Consider the following 18,741-nt stretch of genomic DNA (forward strand, 5'->3'; position numbering starts at 1 on the left):
GATAATTTATACTTGGACCAAACTTAAATGACTTTAAGCTTGCACTTTCTTGTAACGTCTAACCCTTGGATAAGGTATCATGTAACAGTCAAACCAGTTCTTGCCACACACAGTAATAATGTACAGTTAAAAAATTCTGCCATAACTTGCTCAATAAAGCATTGCTCCACACCTTTTGTAAATCTTGTTGCTTCTGTGAATGCCATTCTGGACAGTCATTCTTAAAAGCATTATAGATATAGAAATATGACATTGCATTCCCTGTCTAGACTAATAGAATTTTAAAGATTTCAAGAAGACCAAGATGCTCAATCATGTCCATGTGGGTTATAGCTATGTTTTCTGTCTGAATTCTTACCATAAAATATTTCTTGCTCTACTTCCATTTTTGAATCATTATTGGCAGACTGATCATTATCAACTTGGCCATATTGATCATGTATTGCCTTGATCTGTCTTTTTATGTCAACATATGTTAGAAAAGGAAAGGTAACTCCAGTGAGACCACAGGTAGATTTTGTCAAGTTTTTCAGCAACTGGTAAGCTAAAACAGCTGAGCTAAAGATGTAATGACTAAATAGCTGACAGGGCTTAAAATCCAATGCCAATTCACAAATCTGACTCACGCTAAGACACCTGCAAGTTATAGTCATGCAAGTCCATTTCGAAAAAAAGCATAATGTAAATGCACTGATTCTTTTAATTTGAAGAGATCACTATAGTTATTCTAACAAAGTTTTATCCTTTCAGCCCTATTTTCTTCATTGAGAGGCCTAAATAAGTATTGTTTTCTTTTTTAAAAAAGTAAACTTTGTTTTGAGCATCGGCAATATAATAACAGTTGAAGAATTAGACTTGTGTAATGTATTTGACGCAAGTCTAAAAAAACTTGCCTGAAATAGGGTCGGATTTTAAGCCCTGGCTGGTTAATAAAAAAAATATCTCCTTTGGAATTTTGACTTGGTTGGGTATTTTCTCTTGTATATTAACATCACATCAAGTTTTGCTGACGCAGAAACTCTGTTTCTGTTATTGTTAATAACATTATGTAGGATGAATAATTAGTCTTGCTTCAAGGTATTAACTCTTGCTTTTTTAGCAACATGGTGACATATCACATGGTCCAAGTCCTGAAGTCTTATTGGCTGATGTTTTAATGGGAGATGCAAAGAGATGTACCTATAGGGTATTGAAAATTATTTCAACATTATTACTGTAATGCATGATAATTTTTGACACTGAAAAGTGGAAAATATTTAAAATTATGAAGGTGGAAACAAAAACCTGAAGTTAGTCCTATACAGGCCCATCAAAAAAAAGCACTCGCGCAATAAATTGCTTGCCCCAAGCTTGATAGTTTACTGGAGCAATTTCGAAATATAAACTTTACGAAAAAAGTCGAAAATGTGAATTACCACAGTTCCTTCAACCCTGTACACTGCACAGGGGTTGCTGTTTTGGCGTGTGGAACAAGCGTAGTAAAAGTTCCAGCAATGTTCACAGTAAAAGTGATTTTGATTCTCTTTTTTACGGAAGAGAAATTTTGGATTGGAATACTGGTCTCTCAACACAAGGGTTTGAGTGATTCACATGATTGTTATGGAAAAAGAAGAACTGAGAGAAAAGGTTTCTGAATGAATGATGTTTTTAATTTGAGATTCTTTTGACATAATATACTGTACGTTTTGCACAGAGTAATTGGCTTAAAATTACCCATTAACTTAAGTGTCAAATGTTTTATAAGTAGTTGGTTGCCTTGGTAAATAATAGTTTTCTGTTACACATTTTTAATTGTGAATATCATTTTGTAGAGATATGTTTGATAAAGTAGGCTGATATGTCTACGAAAATTTTACATAAAATAAATTATGATTTTAACTCTTTTTAATCAAGTTTGTTAGTTAAACAGAAAAAAATAATCAGAGAAAAAATAGTAATACTACATCACAAAATTTAATATCTCAATTTACAATTCATCCAATACCGTTCTTTAACAAGAATTTGTTATCATGTCTGCACTTGTTAATAAGTTTATTTTTTGAATTCCATAATTGTGAATCGCCTAGGCAGTTCAATATGATACCTTTCTCATTCAGACATAATTTACAGTAATTAACCCTAGCTTTTGCTTTTGTAATTTTAACAACCTTCCAAACCACGTCAGCCTGCTTGGTTTGATCTCTTAGACTCCATACGTAACTTTATAGTGCAGTGCTTTTCAGTACAACTCTTCGAAAACCTCTTTTTTAGAGATGCATTTGTTTATCGATACAGGTAGCTGCTTTATCACCATAGATTGGGTTATTGTTGATATAAATTGGGGTGTTATTTGGTTACATATATGGATGATAGGTGTTCTTTGAGATATTGAATGTCACATAAAAAAATTTCAACGGTTTTAAGATTTGTTTACAAATTTTTTCTATTGATAAGAGTCCCATTGACCTACCTTCCCGTTGGTGTACTTCGTTAAGTGAATACACAATGAACGATAATTAGTCAACTTTGCTTCCCTTGCGCACATAAAAGCAAGCTGCCTGGGAACTAGGTTGCACATGTTGGTGTCGCATTCGGCACTGCCTACGTAATTGCCGACGTTAAATACGAAGATACCGTAGTTGCGTCGGCAAAAAAAATTGCCAACGTAATTTTGTTGTGAAATTTGAATGAATGCCACGATCAAAAACGGTCTGTGGTATTATGAAGAACGTAAAGTATAGAGAACATTAAAGTCGGCCCCTTTACTTCATGCTGACACTTATGCTCGGCTGGTGCATTACATTGAGACTCGAACGAAAGACGGAAGACCATTTGGAACTATGCCACAAGTCAGTCCAACCTTCATCGTCACAGTGAATACTGTGAGAAGAGTGCGCACCCATGCAAGTTAAATAAAACCAGAACATGGGAGAGGTTAGGTGTCCTGTACCTTAATACAGCTTTCGGACGAATGTTCTCGTGATGTAATACCAAAGAAAAAACATGTTGAATAAAGTTTAAAAAATCTTTTTAAAAGAGAAAAGAGAAATCAAATATGTTTAGTAATAATAATCGAAAAAAATGTATATCGTATTAAAAAGAAGTACAGAAGTTCTGTCTCCCACACGACACAGCAGGCAATAAGCCAGCCCCGCCCTCGGTTTTGTGAGAAGAGATGTTCTGCGAAGACTCTAACAATTGAGTCTCCTGTACAGTTTTGCCTCATGTTAACCTGTGCCACTGACAAGCATTTTCGAAGCATGTCACCGGCGACTTCTGCGATATACAACCTAATGAATTCATCTTAAAACATAAAAAGCCAGGTGTTATTACGCAATGTAACGTATTCAATTTCTAAAAATAATTCATCTTTAAAGGCGCATGTTTTTCATTTAAATTCCGAACTTGAAGTCATTTTTTTCTTTGATTTTTAGTATAGTAAATAATTACTTTATACAAAAGACATTTCAGGTGGGCATTATTGAAGCGACTAAAGTGTTTTTGGTGCGTGATTGAAAACGCTGCTCCATTGTCTATATGAAAAATGTATATGAATCAATGGTAAATAAATGTTAAGCGAGATATTCAGATTGTTATCTATTCTTAATAGTAGATAAATAATTTTTTTGGCGAAGCTAGGAATCGATCGCCGGTCAGTCTGACCGCTCGTAACGTGATCCTGACGGTCAATTAACAAAATTCAGCAGTCAGTGACTGTTGTCCGGCCGTTATTTTAAGCACTGAGTTGTTGTGTTTTTTAATTGCCTGATAAATAACAAAAGGAAAGCGATACATACATACACTGTATTAAACCATATTAAAATTATTTTCCAATAAATGAGAAGTACACCCAAAATGTTTGTCAAAAGTTTAGTACAACCATGTTAACTTTTGTATACTGGATTAACAAAATTATTCATGCAGACTAATCAAAACTGCTAACGTAAAAATAAGAAGATTGTGAAAAAATAGAAAACGTTCTTACAACTGTCAACTCTAAAGTTTTAAGAAAAGCATATCAACTATATGACAATTTATAAACCACCCTAAGAACACTGCAGGCGGTGTAAATCAGAACAAAACGGAAACAAAGCTAGCGATTAGTGTTGTTGCTCATTCTAAATTACAGCCCTTGTCCTTTAGTCTAAGTCATTCCTGTTTAGTACAGATTGTATATCAGATTGTATTGAGACACTCGAACAGTCGAGAAAAAAATGGTTTAGTCATACTCTTGCAAGCACTTTGTGAGAGAATGAAGATAAACATTGCCCATCGACTTAATTCTTTTTCCTTCCTTGTAGGTATATTTCCAGAGAGCATTTGTTTTCACAGCAACACAATTCATGTTGGTGAAACATATTTGACATTGTAGACATCTTTGAACGGACGGTGGAAAACTCTTTTTACATCTTCAGTGCACAAAGTAATATGCAGTTTCAGCATAGTCACTGTTTTTTCTTTATCCACTTCGCATGAGTTTTAATTATTTTTTGAATTCAAGAACATGTGCTTTCGTAAGACTGGGGTAATAAAAATTTTGCTCTTGGTCTACCGAATGCATTGCATTGCCCCTTAAATTATTGAGGGCAGACAGTACTGGTAGCTTGAAATTTGTTAAAAATGCCACTATCTGCTTAAAATTTAATTTCTTTTGTTCCAGAACGAATTTTTGCATTCTGTTTGAAGTTTCTGAAAGCTAAATAAAAGTTACTTAAAAATTATTATCATATTAATTATCATATTTTCTGGTTTTCACGTGGATCGCATAAAAAGGGGCCAAAAATTGACCGAAAATCCGTTTTTTTCGATTTTGGGTAAAATCCGACAAAATTGGGAAATCAGGTTAATCACGTGTCCAAATTATGCAAAATGATTTCTTAATAAAACGAAGTTGTGTTGCAAGTTTCAAGTTCTAAAGATAATCCTAACAGGAGTTATTAAATTTTCCCCATTATAAGGATTTCATAGAGATTTTTAGTGGTAGTTTCGAGTAATGGCCAATGTCAAGGCCTCTGAAAGGTATGGGACCTAAAAATTTGGCACGCAGGTGTCTAATAGATAAATATTGAAACTCAGTAAGTTTCATAGCCATATAACATAGCAATAAGGAGTTATTAAAAAAATCGTCCGAATAGGGTTAAAATATTAAAACAAACAATTTTATGTTCTTTTAATGTTTTTTGTGCAGTTTTATAGGAAGATCTAACTTTAAGTGCAAATTCTTTTAACAGACTATGGTTTAGTTGACAATATTTAAAGTCTTTAGCAGCGTTAAAATCATCGATTGACTAAAAGTTTAGCTAGCGTAATTTTAAAAATATATATTTATCATAACAAAGGAGGGTGTTACGACAATAATAATTTGTCTTGTTTTTCACTTGTAATATAACTATTTTAGCGAAAATAGGTAATTTTTGTTATAAATTTAAACTTCTGTTTAACCGCATAACTATTTTTGTGATTACAAAAGTAGTACATCGCGCATTTTATTTTAATCGCAACAAATTACCATGAACAAAGAATCAACTTCCAGTGGCCTTACCAATGGTGGTCCTAAAGTAACGTTATTGATTCACAGATGGACATTCAGCAACAAAAAATAACATCATTATCTTCTATGCTTATGTTTGTTTTTTTTCATTTGTTTTTTTCCTTTAAACTTTTTTCCTTGATATTATTATTTTTTTGTCAGGCCTGTAGAACAAATAATTAAGTTGGAGTCGCCTTATAAGCTTTTTTTATACTTTATTTCGCCCGTTGGTGGTATTGACCTTGTGTGGTCCACTCTTCATTCCTAATTTCAGCTATTTTTGGACTCATGACTATACATGACTATAAACAAAATAAGCCTGGTCTTAATATTTCCCATTTAATCTCAACTTTATTGGCTATAGATTTTGTTACAATCACTCTTTATTATAGTTGCGTTTATAATTGGGTTAAGGACAGGCTTATTAAACTTAGCAAGCCTAGATTTCACACTAAAAAAATTAACTGTTCCATTAAGTGTGCATTTATATTTCATTCTTTAACTGCACCCAGTTACATATTTCTTATGCAAGTGAAAATTAAGAATCAGGCTGGGATAGGTTTTGGAGAAGCAAACTAAAAATTGAGTGGAGCCTTAATGCTATAGAAGCATTCTCAAAATACCTTGCATACTAAGGCAGTTACCCAGCCCCTGCTTGTTCTCCTTAAATAGGGAGTTTGTAACTAGGAAATAAGTCTTTGTATCAAGTTATAAGACATAAAAACCCTGTTTTTCATACCCTTTTCGGACCACATGGATGCATTGACAATCCTTTTGTAGATAAATTGCAACTATAAATGTAGGAAAGTATTCATGACACGTGCAAAAGCTGTGAGAATAAGATTCAATTAAAAACGTGAACGATAGGGTTCCGGTGCCATCTATTGAAGAAAGATTTGTCTGCTTGTCTGCTTGACTACAAACTTGTTCTACAGACCAGATTTGATTGCAGAAAGTGCAAAGTTCTGATGCTTTGGTAGGAGAATGCTATCCTTCCTAACAATCGTTAAACGGGGGAAAAGAGGTTTGCACACAAATCTACATTAAATATACAAAAATACCTAAAGGATATCTAAATAAGATGACTCTGGAGGACATATGTCGTACTATATATCTATCTCATTATCCGGTTTTTAACTCAAACAAACCTGGAAAAATTAGAGTAGTATTCAATGCTATGTCAAAACACAACTGTCACAGTCTAAGTGACACTCTGCGTCGTGGTCCAGACCTACTAAACAACTCACATGAGTTCTAATGTGGTTTCGTCTATAGCCAATCGTCATTTTTGCTGACATAGAAGAAATGTTCCTCCAAGTGAGAGTGACGACCTAGAAAGATTCCTTGAGATTGTGGAAGAAGGATATAACATCAGAAGCGCAACCTGATGCCTATCAGATGACAGTACACGTCTTCACTAAGTATTCTGTGATGTACAAACTATGTGTTTAAATGATCTCGAAAAGACAATTTTTTAGAAAGTGAATGCCACAACAGTAAAATGCGTCCTGAAGTCATTTTACGTGGATGATGTACCAAAATTTGATCGAATCTATAAAGCTTGATGTATTCTAGCTTACAAAATTTGTTGCTTACAGTAAAGATGTGCTAAATGCTTTACCAGCCAAATTGGTATCACCAGTAAAAAATGTAAAAGTAACACTGGCAAGACGTAAGAGCACTTAGAGTACAGTGAGAAATCAACTTGGATACATTTACCTTTACATCAAGTGTTTATTACACGAAAACAAAGGAGAGGAATCCTAAGTGTTGTCAGTTCGATATTTGACCCATCGCCTAACACTTTCAAAGGGAAGATGATTCTTTTGTGTTAAAACACGGATTACTTGTCTAGAGCTTAATTAATTTTGTCAGCAGGAAAGGTATATAAGAAATTTATACAAGAAAAACATGTGAAACGCACATGATTGCATTGTTTTTTAACTTTGAATATTCTTTGACATCAGTGATTCCCGTAAGGAGTCATTAAGTTGATAATAATCAGTATATAGCATTATTTAGAAACGATCTATTGTAAATATGATAACATTTTACTCACTTGCGAGTTGCAATAGTGGGGCTAATCACAATTTTTACAGCACGAGTTATCACTTTCACATGTATTTGAATTTATGAATTTTTTCTTGTGTTATCTTTGTATCAAAACATCTTACAATACCCCAAGACAACATGTGTTTCTTTAATTTGCTAGTTTTGAAAACAAAAGTTCAAATGAATATGCACAGTGAAGTGTGTTAGAAGTGATTTTGTGTAAATAAAAACACCTATTGTTGCATGTTGTCAAATTCCTGTTGTCAATTTGTTCCATAATGGCAGTAGCTGTGTAATTATCGCTTTTGAAAAATTTGGACATAAGAAATAAGAAAATTAAAAAAAATTGCATGCAGTATTATTTTCGTGATATGTATTCATATGTAACATTTTTAATACAAAAAAGATTTTGTAGTTTTTTCGTTAGTTCTCCTATATACATAATAAAGAGACATGGAGTGTCATATTTTTGCATTTTTTGTTCAAATTTTTTTGGGGTATTTGCTTTTTGTTAGCTTTTCCAAAAGAATAAATTTTACTAAAACAATTGGATGTTTTGCAGGAATCACCTATCCAATGTTTGATTACTGTGCAAATTTTTTTATAATCCATGAGAATTCAAGTACTTTTTGTGAAGATTTACATTTCAAACTAAACAACACTACTGTGCATAAATAATAAGCTATATACTTTTTATAAATTGCTGTCAACGTCAAAAAGTCAGAACAACGAATGTGAACAGAATTTAAAAGAAAAAAGAAAGTGTTGATGTCATTAAAAATTAGTGGGCATCAGCAAAAATAAATCATTTTTATTTTTTTAAATTTTCATGTTTTGTGCTGTAACTGAAGCCATATTACTAAAAAGAGTTATAAAAATTTTGCATTTTTTTAATTTTTTTTAAAACTATATTTGTAGTTGGAACCTTACTGGACATATGAACTTTGCCATGGTCAACGCATCACTCAATTTCATGAAGAAAAAGATAGTAATGGGGTTTGTAGATTTTCTCACATGATTTAAGCATGTTTTCACCCCTTATTCTAAGTGTTTCCGTTCCCATTGTTTTCCATATCTTTAAACCTGCTTATTATTTATTATTTGATATGGAGTTATATTGTCTTTAATTTTGTATTTTTATTTTAATATTTGTAATTTTACCGTGTCTATTTTATATCATCAAGGAAGACATCTTTACAGGAATTTTTCTTAGAATAATTTTTTATGGATAACAGCACCAAATTCGGCTAGTTTTATGAATCTTATTTTTTCAAACTGGTCATTTTTCTTGGAATTTGCCTTTTTTGTAAATCATATTTGGTGGTTACAAATTTTTAATATTTAATCAACTTCTAGAATGATTGCTATCCATTTGCATTAGTTTGGCCTTTCTAAAGTTTAAAACATGTGATGTACATGGAGCATGCTAAGCAATTTTATTTATGCTCCTAAATGAATTATAGAGATAAATAGACTCTGTCAATGCTTTAGAAATACCTAGTGAATTCTGATGGTTTTGATATTTTGTTTTCTTTTTTCTGACATCGTGCAATAAAAAGATCAGCAAGCCAGTCAATTGTTACTTTTAGCTCCTGCAGAGAAATGAATTCAATCTGGGTACAATGACCATTGCTGAAGTGAAAGGTACGGAAGTACTAGTATCTTTTTTTGTGAAATGCCTTCATCATTTACCGTAAATATTTTTATTCTTTAGAGCTATTATATCCTGTTGTTCCACTTCGTACTCCTGAAGAGGAGAGAAAGGTTAGTTACTACAGTTATTGTCAAACATAAAAAATATTTGCCATGAATATCTTATAATAAAGTTTTCACATATTAATATAAAAGCTTTACAAATAATAATCATTACCTCCAAATTATTGTCACTCGCTGTTTCTTATTCATGTTAAGGGATGACTTATCGAATAGTGCACACTAAACGGCAATCTGATGTTTAGATTTTACCTTCTCTCTTCCTGCCCCAAACTTCAATAACAAAAAAGGTAATATTCCAGTTTCATCAGTCCCTGCACATACGCTCCTGCAAAATATGTAGACAACAAATCAATACTTTCTGCCACTCAAAAAATTGATGTTTTGTGGTATAAAATGCTTACATGCCAAAGGTTTTACCCTCTTCCTTAATGTTAGCGTGCATTTCTCCCGTTTTACCAGACAATATTTCAGAAACATTTTAAGAGAATTGGGACAGGATGAGATGCATTAACAATGTGAACAAATTATAGGCTAACTAACCCTTATTTAGATAGAGTTTTATGCCCCTTTTTTATTAACTACCTTAACAAGCTCAGATTCTGTCTTTTTTCTACCGAAATCAGATGTAGGTATAACCTTTCATTCCAGTTCTTGTAATTTAGTTAAAAAAGGTAATTTAGGCCTATGTTATAGAAACAACGCTGCATATGTGAGATATATTGGTATAAGTAAACCTGCACATTAATTTCTTAAGTGCTGCAAAAATAACAGATAGAGTGGAACTTAAACCCACAACCTCTTGGCTTGCCAGGTGGTTGCTCAACCAACTGTGCTATCGATGCGATACCATCTCCATAGCACATGTAGTAGACAAGGGGAGGATACTTCCTCATTAAGATATACTGCAAGGGTGAGGCAAACTTTAAGTTTGGGTTGTGCATCATTCGGCGATATCATGTTGGTATGTGTAAGTAGAAAGGTATGTCGCAAGGAGTTTTCAGAATTTTTCAAAGTGTAATCCTTCTGAAAATACTTGAAAATTTATCTTGGTTTTTGCCATACCATAGTTATAAAAAGCCAGTACAAACATTAATAAATGGTATTTAATTTGAGATATATAGTGATAATGTATGCTACAGAATACATAGCCCAGCTCAAATCACAATAGTATAATGTGGGGAAATACATGAATTCTCAATTATGTCACAAAAAAAATTTTTTTCATTCATAGTAATTTATGTTGCAATCATTTTGTCTGAAATGTATTTTGGCCATAAAGTCAAGCTCAAGGGGGGCTTTATAAGGGGCACTTATTACAAATTTTTTGCTAACAGCTGATTTTTTGTAGCTGTTAGCTGTGCTTTTTCACGAGCCTAACTTGCGCATCAAAATATTTTGTGCACTAAAATTAACCATTTATAGAAATTTTTATTTAAAATCAGCAAATATTTATAAGAATGTCAGCTTGTAATTGTAAAATCTGTAACTAAAAGGTTTGACCAAAATTTTGCAACAATGAAGAACTTATAATAGCTGTGGCTAAGAATGGTTTAATTTTTTTTGTATGAATACTATCTAGCTTGTGACGGTAGATACTTAGATATTAAGCACTATTTCATGTTTGTCCATTTTTTGCATTTGTATTGTGTATTCTGTAGCATTCACACATGATTATAAATGACAGACATTGCTAAAGGTATCATCGTAAACATATAATTAAAAAAATATTTCATCACGTCAAAAGCAAAGTTGATTCCACCGGTAAGTAACAATACCAACAATTAGGAATTAACTACGTTATATACCAAGAAATGAAGCAATTTTTCACACATTTTTTTAACACAAATTTGTTAACACAGTAATTCTTCATCGTGGCATTTAGATGATTTTGTTAACTTTCTGAAAAGGTATGCCACATTAGCGACACTAACTGCCCACAAATTTAAAAATGATTTAGTGCAAGTTTCACTCTCCCATTTTGATATCTATATTAGACTAACTTGCACTAGCATCTGCCAGTTCATTACGATTTCATGCAAAAACACTAAATCAGATCAGCTGAAACTGATTTAATATATATTTTTTACTCAGAAACTGCCATGGATCTTGTGTTATCTAAAAACAAAGTTTTTGGGGTGTTTACCGTTGTTTGTCATACTGACTTTTCATCTAATATACTCAGGTCCCTCTTCGAAAGATTGACAATAAAGACACGCCTTATTACAGCATTGAAATGGGGAATGGAACACCATGTGATTTAAATAGAAAGCCTCGAAAAACTACTGTTCTGTATATATGTCATCCAACTTCAAATAACGAGGTGAACTTTTTTTTACATAAAAAGAGTAGCCATTATTTTTTTTTCAGATTATTTGTGTCTGGTAAAGCAATGAAATTGCAGCATAGCATACTCCTGACTTTTTTTGCCCTATGAAGGATCAGTAGGGGACCTGTAAAAGTCAGGAAAGCTTGCAAAAGTCATGGAATGCCTGAAATAGTCGGGAATACAAAAGAATGTTTTTTAATGTAAAATGAAAACGGCCTATAAAAAGTCGGGGAAATTTTTTATTTATATGTTGTTTATTCATGATTTATCTTTTTTCATTTGTTTATTACCTCTAATATTTATACAGGGTATAAACTTTTTAAAAAATATAATTTACAATAATTATGTTATCAATGTTTGTCCTGTGTACAAAGATACAAAGGTAGTTGTAAGTCATGTTCTGGAAAATTGTTCCTTGGATGTAGCTAACTACAGAAAGATTGCTGTCAAGAACACTAAACAAAAGGCATAGCAAAGGAGCAGAATATAAATATAATGTTCACATTAAACTTCTTTAAAATTTACATTAATTTTCTCATGCATTGTACATCAGAAACATTTGATGTTTTGTACATTCTGTGCCCTTGAAGCTAAGAAAGATTTGTGCTGGAGATTCTGTAATACTGTGTAAACAGCTAGAAGTATTACATTTAGATCATGAGCATTAAGGAAGTGACAACTTGTGAATATGAAGCTATAGTCTTAACACCTGTACTATGCGGTAATCCTGCCTATATGTAAGTTATCTGAAACTTTTATGTTAGTGATCTGAGACGTTTCCATAACAGAATGGACATGTGTAATACTCCTTTAATGAGTTAGGTGAAGATGAAAATATTCATATAAAGTTGCAATTTTTTTTTCAATTTCTATTACAACTAATGTAAAACTAGATATTTTAAAATTAAAAAAATTGGCTATAGCTCGTTTTGAACATTGACAAGTTTAAAATGCGTTGGTATGAAAACACAGTAAATTTTTGCTTGTGGGTATGATCTTCGATATTAAGCATATATTCTAACAATTTTAGGAACATGATTGCAGGTACCAAATATAAACTTTTAAATAAAAAATAAAACACTGGCACACCAAATTCACCACACTTAACTTGTCAAGTTTTCGTAGTAAATTTTTTTCTAAGTTGATGAGTTTTAATTATAAAAACAAATCAGGGGAAAATATCAAAAAAATCAATAAAGAAACCAGGTGAAGTCAGGGAGTTTTTTTCCTTCATAACGGTGGCAACCCTGAATAACCTCTCCCAACTTCAAAGGTACAAAAAAGTGTTCTCTTAATAAAAATTTTATTAGCCTGGTGTTTTACTCGTTTAGGGAGTGCTTTATCTAAAAGTATAGTTTTAACAAAAATTAACTTAACGTAATTGTTTTGTACTGGGTTTCTTTATTTAAAAAAATAAAGAGAATTTAAAGTTTCGATCTTAAACTCGTATTTATTACATTGAATTAGTATGTTGTGTCAATTTTTAACTCGATTTAGTCTAGAAGTGCTGTTTTGTTGACTCCATAGTCACAATCAAATGCTTCTCAGTTTTGCTATACACTAATAAGTCTTTTTACAGAAGATGATTGTGTAAAAAATAGAAAAAGGTCATACATGTGCTGTATGGTTCTTAAAACTTAGTTTTCATAACGATTTAAAATGTGAGAAAAACATTGCAGAATGTTGGCAGAGATAATGAATAATTTTACTATCAAGGTTCTTGTAATCATTTCAGTGTGAAAACCAAGCCAATTCACGATATCAAATGTCATCCTTTATCTGGTTCTCCCATGTATGTACATTATTTGCTTTTTCATTTATATACTGCTCAAGTATAGATAAGCACTATCATACATACTAATTAGTTTGATCCAAAATATATGTTTGGTTTTTAGTCAACCTGCTAAAGTTGTTGCACAAAACCAAGAGTCAAAACTGCCTATATTTGTAAGTGCTTTTTTGCTTCAACTTCCTTGGATTGTAGTGTTTCCCGTGTTTTAATTTAAACTATTTATGTAGATCCCACCCCAGCAACCAAAACAGCAACAAATCCTTCGCGCTACCCAAGCAGCTGTTGACGAGACGTTAAACATACAATTTCTAAAGGGTGATTACTGTTTGGTCGGTGTAAGTGTATATTTTCTTTAGTTTGCTTAACATTATTCAGTCAGAAAAAGCAGGGGGGAAAATTAAAATTGAATCAAACAAAATATAAATTCAGCAATTTATTAGGAAATTTACAGTCGATGTCTACAATGGGTTCTTACTGATTGTTAAAACTGTGTTATTTAATGTTGATGATCGTCCATAGCTAGAAATATTGTTTGTTCATCTAGTCGATGATATTTTAAGCAGTTTTTTTTCTCAGGGAAGCGGATGGTGGAAATACGAATTTTGCAATGGAAAGCACATCAGTCAATTTCATGTGGTATGAGAGTAATATTTTTTTTTGCAATGCCAGATTTTTTAAAAACTATCATAATAATCATCATCACGATTGTCCTTATCATCATCATTATTATTATTCTTCCATTTAGGCATCCAGGATGCCTTTGTTGTGCATTTGTTAATCAGGGCAAGTCTTAAAAGGAGGTCCTCTCTTTGTATACCGGTTTTGTGAAACTGGAGAAGGTATTGCATACATTCTTGCCTCTGCAGCAGTGCTTAGCAGTAGATAGGAATGGCAGATTGTGGCTAAAAAGCAGCCGATTCTAAGCTAAAGAAATGGATGCAATGAAATATCCTGCTAAATCGTTACTAGAAAATATCGTCAGACCCGACAAAAATAACGTCGCTTGGTCTGCAATCAAACCTTTTATAATAGAGAAAAAAATCACGAAGGAGTAATCAAAGGCCTAAAGAAGGTATTTAAGTTCTAGGAGAAGCCTAAGTTAAAAGAAGCAGCAACAGGTAATGCTTCCACTAAGAGGATCAACTCATCGATCACCACAAAAGTTAAAGGCAACACAGGCCTTAATAAACATCAAAAACAATGACAACAAATGTTTTATGTATGCAATACCATTGGCGCTTCATTCACCTGACAGAATCCATAAAGACCATCAAAATACCAGAAACGAAGACGCAATTGATCTACTATACATATCTGGACATTATTATTGGATTAAAAACCTACCTCTCAAATAAACAGTCATGGCAGCAGGAAATTTATATGTAGACTGTTTAAGATATTTCCAGTCGACCAATGTGTTCCAAAAACATCAGAGTGCCTGCGAATGGTACTTAGGAAGAAAGAAAGATAAAAACAGAAATACAACCTGATGAATAAAGAACGCATTACAAAATGTATTGAATATAACCAACCGGATACTCCGATCTAATGTTCAAACACAAGTGCTTACTCTCTTTCAACCTCTTAATAATACCTCCACAATGACGTTGAATATTTTTTGATCTGAATTAACATGTGTGTCAGCAACCACAAAGAATGCAACCTATGTCTACCACTAATACTTAAATCCAACAGTGGTTGTTTCTTATCCCACCTTTCATCAGCAATAACTTTATCAACAATAAATGGAACCTTACAACTTACAAACCCAATAACTTCAAACAAATTATCATTGGGTCTCACCAAAAATACAAAATCATTAGTCCACAACCACTGCTTTTCCAAATAAGTCTTATTCCACCTCAAAGTAGACTACATTCAAAATTACCCCTAAACTCACCACACAACAAATCCAAAACCAACCAATAGTCTTTCCATAACCCGTTGGTCCTACAAGTAATGCCGTACAAGGATTGTTCATAAACTTTTTAATACGAAAGATTTGAGAATGTTCCAACCTTAACATTAATCTGTGCATCCATATACAAAAACATGTGCAAAATCCTAAACAAAAACACTCCATCCTTCTACCACTTCCATCGCGCTTAACATTCTCAGTATTTCTAAAATCTATCCACAACACAAAATTATTGTATAATAACCACCTATATCCATTCCCGACAACATTTTCTTCTGCACATTGCCATACTCCTGCAATCGACCGCTAGCAAAATGTTTCTTTACTGCTTCCCACTGGTGATAGGTTCTAAGACTCGAATTAAACAATTGATTTGGATGACCGGCTACTGTCACACTTTCCTTATTAATCTTATTAATTTTTCACTATCTCTATCATACCCACCTTTATCTTCAAACAAAATCAATATACCCTTTAACGATTTAGAGGGTGTATTAAAACAGAATTAAAACAGTATTAGCCTTATCAACAGCCACTGTCTTGTGCCACAAAACCAGATTGTACAATATTGCAGTATCGGTATGATTCTTCTTAACCTCGTTTGCCTAAGCCTCATTAACAACTTGATATGCCAAAGTTATCCCATAAATCGTATACGACACAGTCAATGTGTCCAAAAACCCAGATTGATGGAAGGGCATAGTACTCTCAAGCAACTCAAAATCTAGTGGAATACAAAACTTTCCTCCAAAAACTTTACCAAGCTGATTCTCCTCTTTCATCTTAACACCTTCCTTTGCACCCACCCATAACTACCTTAAATTCTCACTACAAATATTCTGTCAAACGTCATCATCCCTCTATGCACTTTCATCTACAAATCACCCCAACACATCAACCTATTAAAATCGCCAATAGACACAATTTATGTGACTATATCTTAACGACAACTTTCATAACAATCACCCTACCCAAACTATTAACAACGTTGCAGCACCATCGTCTCTTGTAAGTTTTATATTAAACGATAACCTGGAGGCACCAGGAACAACAGCATCATCATTGGATAGATTGGGAAGCCTAACTGTCAAAAGTTGATTCTGGTCAATCGTGCTTGGATTACTAGTGACCGGTAAATGCTGTTTCGAACCTTTAATTCTATGGAGACTTCATGTAGGTGGTAACATATTTCCATACATTTTCTATTTACCCAGATTTTTTTCCCCAAATGAAAAACTACCTCTATAAGATAGTCCACGCTAATTTTATTTCCATAACGGTCTATAATACTAATATTCAAAGAATGAATACACGACCATCCCAACCTCTTACACAAGATATTCTTAGGTTCCACATTCACAGCGCTTCCCAGATCTCTTTCTCACCTGATTGCCAAGTATATGAATCCCTACACCTCATACCATTGACTAAAGTTTCACAACTATTCAACTCTTCTAATCCAAAAGAAAACGACCTAGATCTATCAAACGTATCAACGTCACAATTATTTCCTCAATTATTTAGGTATAACATTAATACAATATTAACCAATTACCCCGGGCTGTACCGCAAATTAACGCCGGAGGTCTAAGTGTCGACCGAGCTTGCGAGGTCGGTGCAATGACTGAGGAAGTGGATGATCCTAAAAAAATGTTAACCATGTGATTTCTCCCTTAACAGTTTTCGTTTCAACTTTGTATTGACCTTTTGCCTGAGTGGAGTGCAATGCCTGAGGAAGTGGATAAAAAACAGTTTTCGTTTCAACTTTTTATTGACCTTTTGCCTAAGTGGATTTCTCCACGGGCTTTATCGACAAATGTTAAATATCCTAGTGCTTAATAATTCCAATGACAGTCTTTCCTGATGCTAAAAAATGTTAATCGTGTGAATTCTCCCCTAATAAACAGTTTTCGTTTCAACTTTTTATTGACCTTTTGCCTTTATTGTTTTGTGCAGTGAAGCAGGAAGATCCTGACCGTTTAGAAAGGAATGATATGAGAATGGTTAGGTGGATGTGTAACGCCAGTCTGAGAGACAGAAAGAGTTCAGATGAGCTAAGAAGCAGGCTAAGTATCCGTAAATTAAATATGTTATCCAGATAAGAAGATTGAGTTGGCTGGGGCACTTGGAAAGAATGGAGGGGGTTAATTGGGTAACAAAGTGTAGAGACTTGATAGTTCCTGGGGCAAAGCCCAGAGGAAGACCGAGAAAGACTTGGCAGACTTGATGCAGAGGAAGAGGAAGAGGGTCATTAATATATCCCGTCCAAGCCATGCTAGCATGGAAAACGGACGTTAAGCCGAGAATGATGATGATAATGATGTTTTCCGAAACTTTTGACTGATGATAAGTTGGTGTCCGGAGTTTTGTTACGGTCATAGTGGATATCGTCATTTTCCTTTGGTGTCACCAAAATTTTATTTGAAGTTGCTGAAAAAAGTATGTCTTAAATGTTAAATTTTATGACTCTACGGCGCGACGTCAATAACACTACTTTAACGTCAATATCACTACTTTAACGTCAATATCCTATATTAAATTAATGAAGCCATTACAGTGCACTTAAAACTTTGAGGCCAAATAACTTGGAAACGAGTTGGTGACATCAATGATTTTTCGCCGCGTGGGTAACTAGGGACCACCTGGGACCAATTTGGGTAAGTTTCCTAAACCTGGGTCCCTGAATCCGTTTCGGAATGACTGGGTTGATGACGTCATCAAAAAACCTTCAAACCCTAATATCTCTGCAACCGTTTATCAAAAGTACATGATCCTATACAGTTTCTTGATCAGCGTTTTTGGGTTTTGACGTCCATTGCTGATGTCAGCAAAAATTTTAAACCCTTATATCTCATTAACCGCTCATCAAAAGCAAACATGATCATATACATTTTCCTTAGCAGTGTTTTAACTTCTACACATTACAGGCAATGAATAAACTAAATTCCGCAAATTTTTTTGTATCTGCACTGCTGACGTCAGCAAAAATCTAAAACAACCTACTTTTCCATTGTCGAAAACGTATAATCCTATACATTATTTTAATTAGCCTTCTAACCTCTGCACATCACAGGCAACGAATTAACTAAATTTCGCAAAAAAATTTTGTATATGCAATGCTGACGTCAGCAAAACACCTTAAACAATCTATTTTCCATTGACCTTCTGCCTAAGTGGATTTCTCCACGGGCCTTATCGACGACAGAATAATGTGTAAAGTTGAATGCGCAGCTTAAATATAGCTACAACGAATATTGAAGTATTTTTTTTAACTAGCTAGCTAGCCAAGAATAACATTGGCTTCAACAAGTTTTATGTTGACTCAGTAACCACAAACCTGAAGGAATGAATCTGAAAATGAGAGGAGATGTATTTTTTATATATGCCCTGTATTTAGTATTTTTGATAAAACTGGATATCAGATCATC

General features: G+C 33.4%; 1 protein-coding gene across 4 annotated transcripts in view; it reads left to right on the top strand.

The window, feature by feature from the left end:
- The window catches only part of LOC130641625 (endoplasmic reticulum lectin 1-like), a 78,360-nt gene that overhangs the window by 25,840 nt on the left and 33,779 nt on the right, over positions 1-18,741 (top strand). For 3 of the 4 annotated variants that reach the window (XR_008982490.1, XM_057448501.1, XM_057448499.1), the window contains exons 3-12: positions 1,100-1,186; positions 8,480-8,557; positions 9,151-9,205; positions 9,276-9,325; positions 11,460-11,597; positions 12,258-12,340; positions 13,339-13,395; positions 13,499-13,550; positions 13,623-13,730; positions 13,972-14,031. Coding sequence is in view for 3 of the 4 variants with exons in the window: in XM_057448501.1 (XP_057304484.1) it covers positions 1,100-1,186; positions 8,480-8,557; positions 9,151-9,205; positions 9,276-9,325; positions 11,460-11,597; positions 12,258-12,340; positions 13,339-13,395; positions 13,499-13,550; positions 13,623-13,730; positions 13,972-14,031 (768 nt within the window). In the remaining variant the exon portion in view is untranslated. The remainder of the gene's footprint in view (positions 1-1,099; positions 1,187-8,479; positions 8,558-9,150; positions 9,206-9,275; positions 9,326-11,459; positions 11,598-12,257; positions 12,341-13,338; positions 13,396-13,498; positions 13,551-13,622; positions 13,731-13,971; positions 14,032-18,741) is intronic. The other variant, XM_057448500.1, reaches the window with a different exon arrangement.

Source organism: Hydractinia symbiolongicarpus, chromosome 4, assembly GCF_029227915.1.
Source record: "Hydractinia symbiolongicarpus strain clone_291-10 chromosome 4, HSymV2.1, whole genome shotgun sequence".
NCBI classification, from domain to species: Eukaryota; Metazoa; Cnidaria; class Hydrozoa; order Anthoathecata; family Hydractiniidae; genus Hydractinia; species Hydractinia symbiolongicarpus.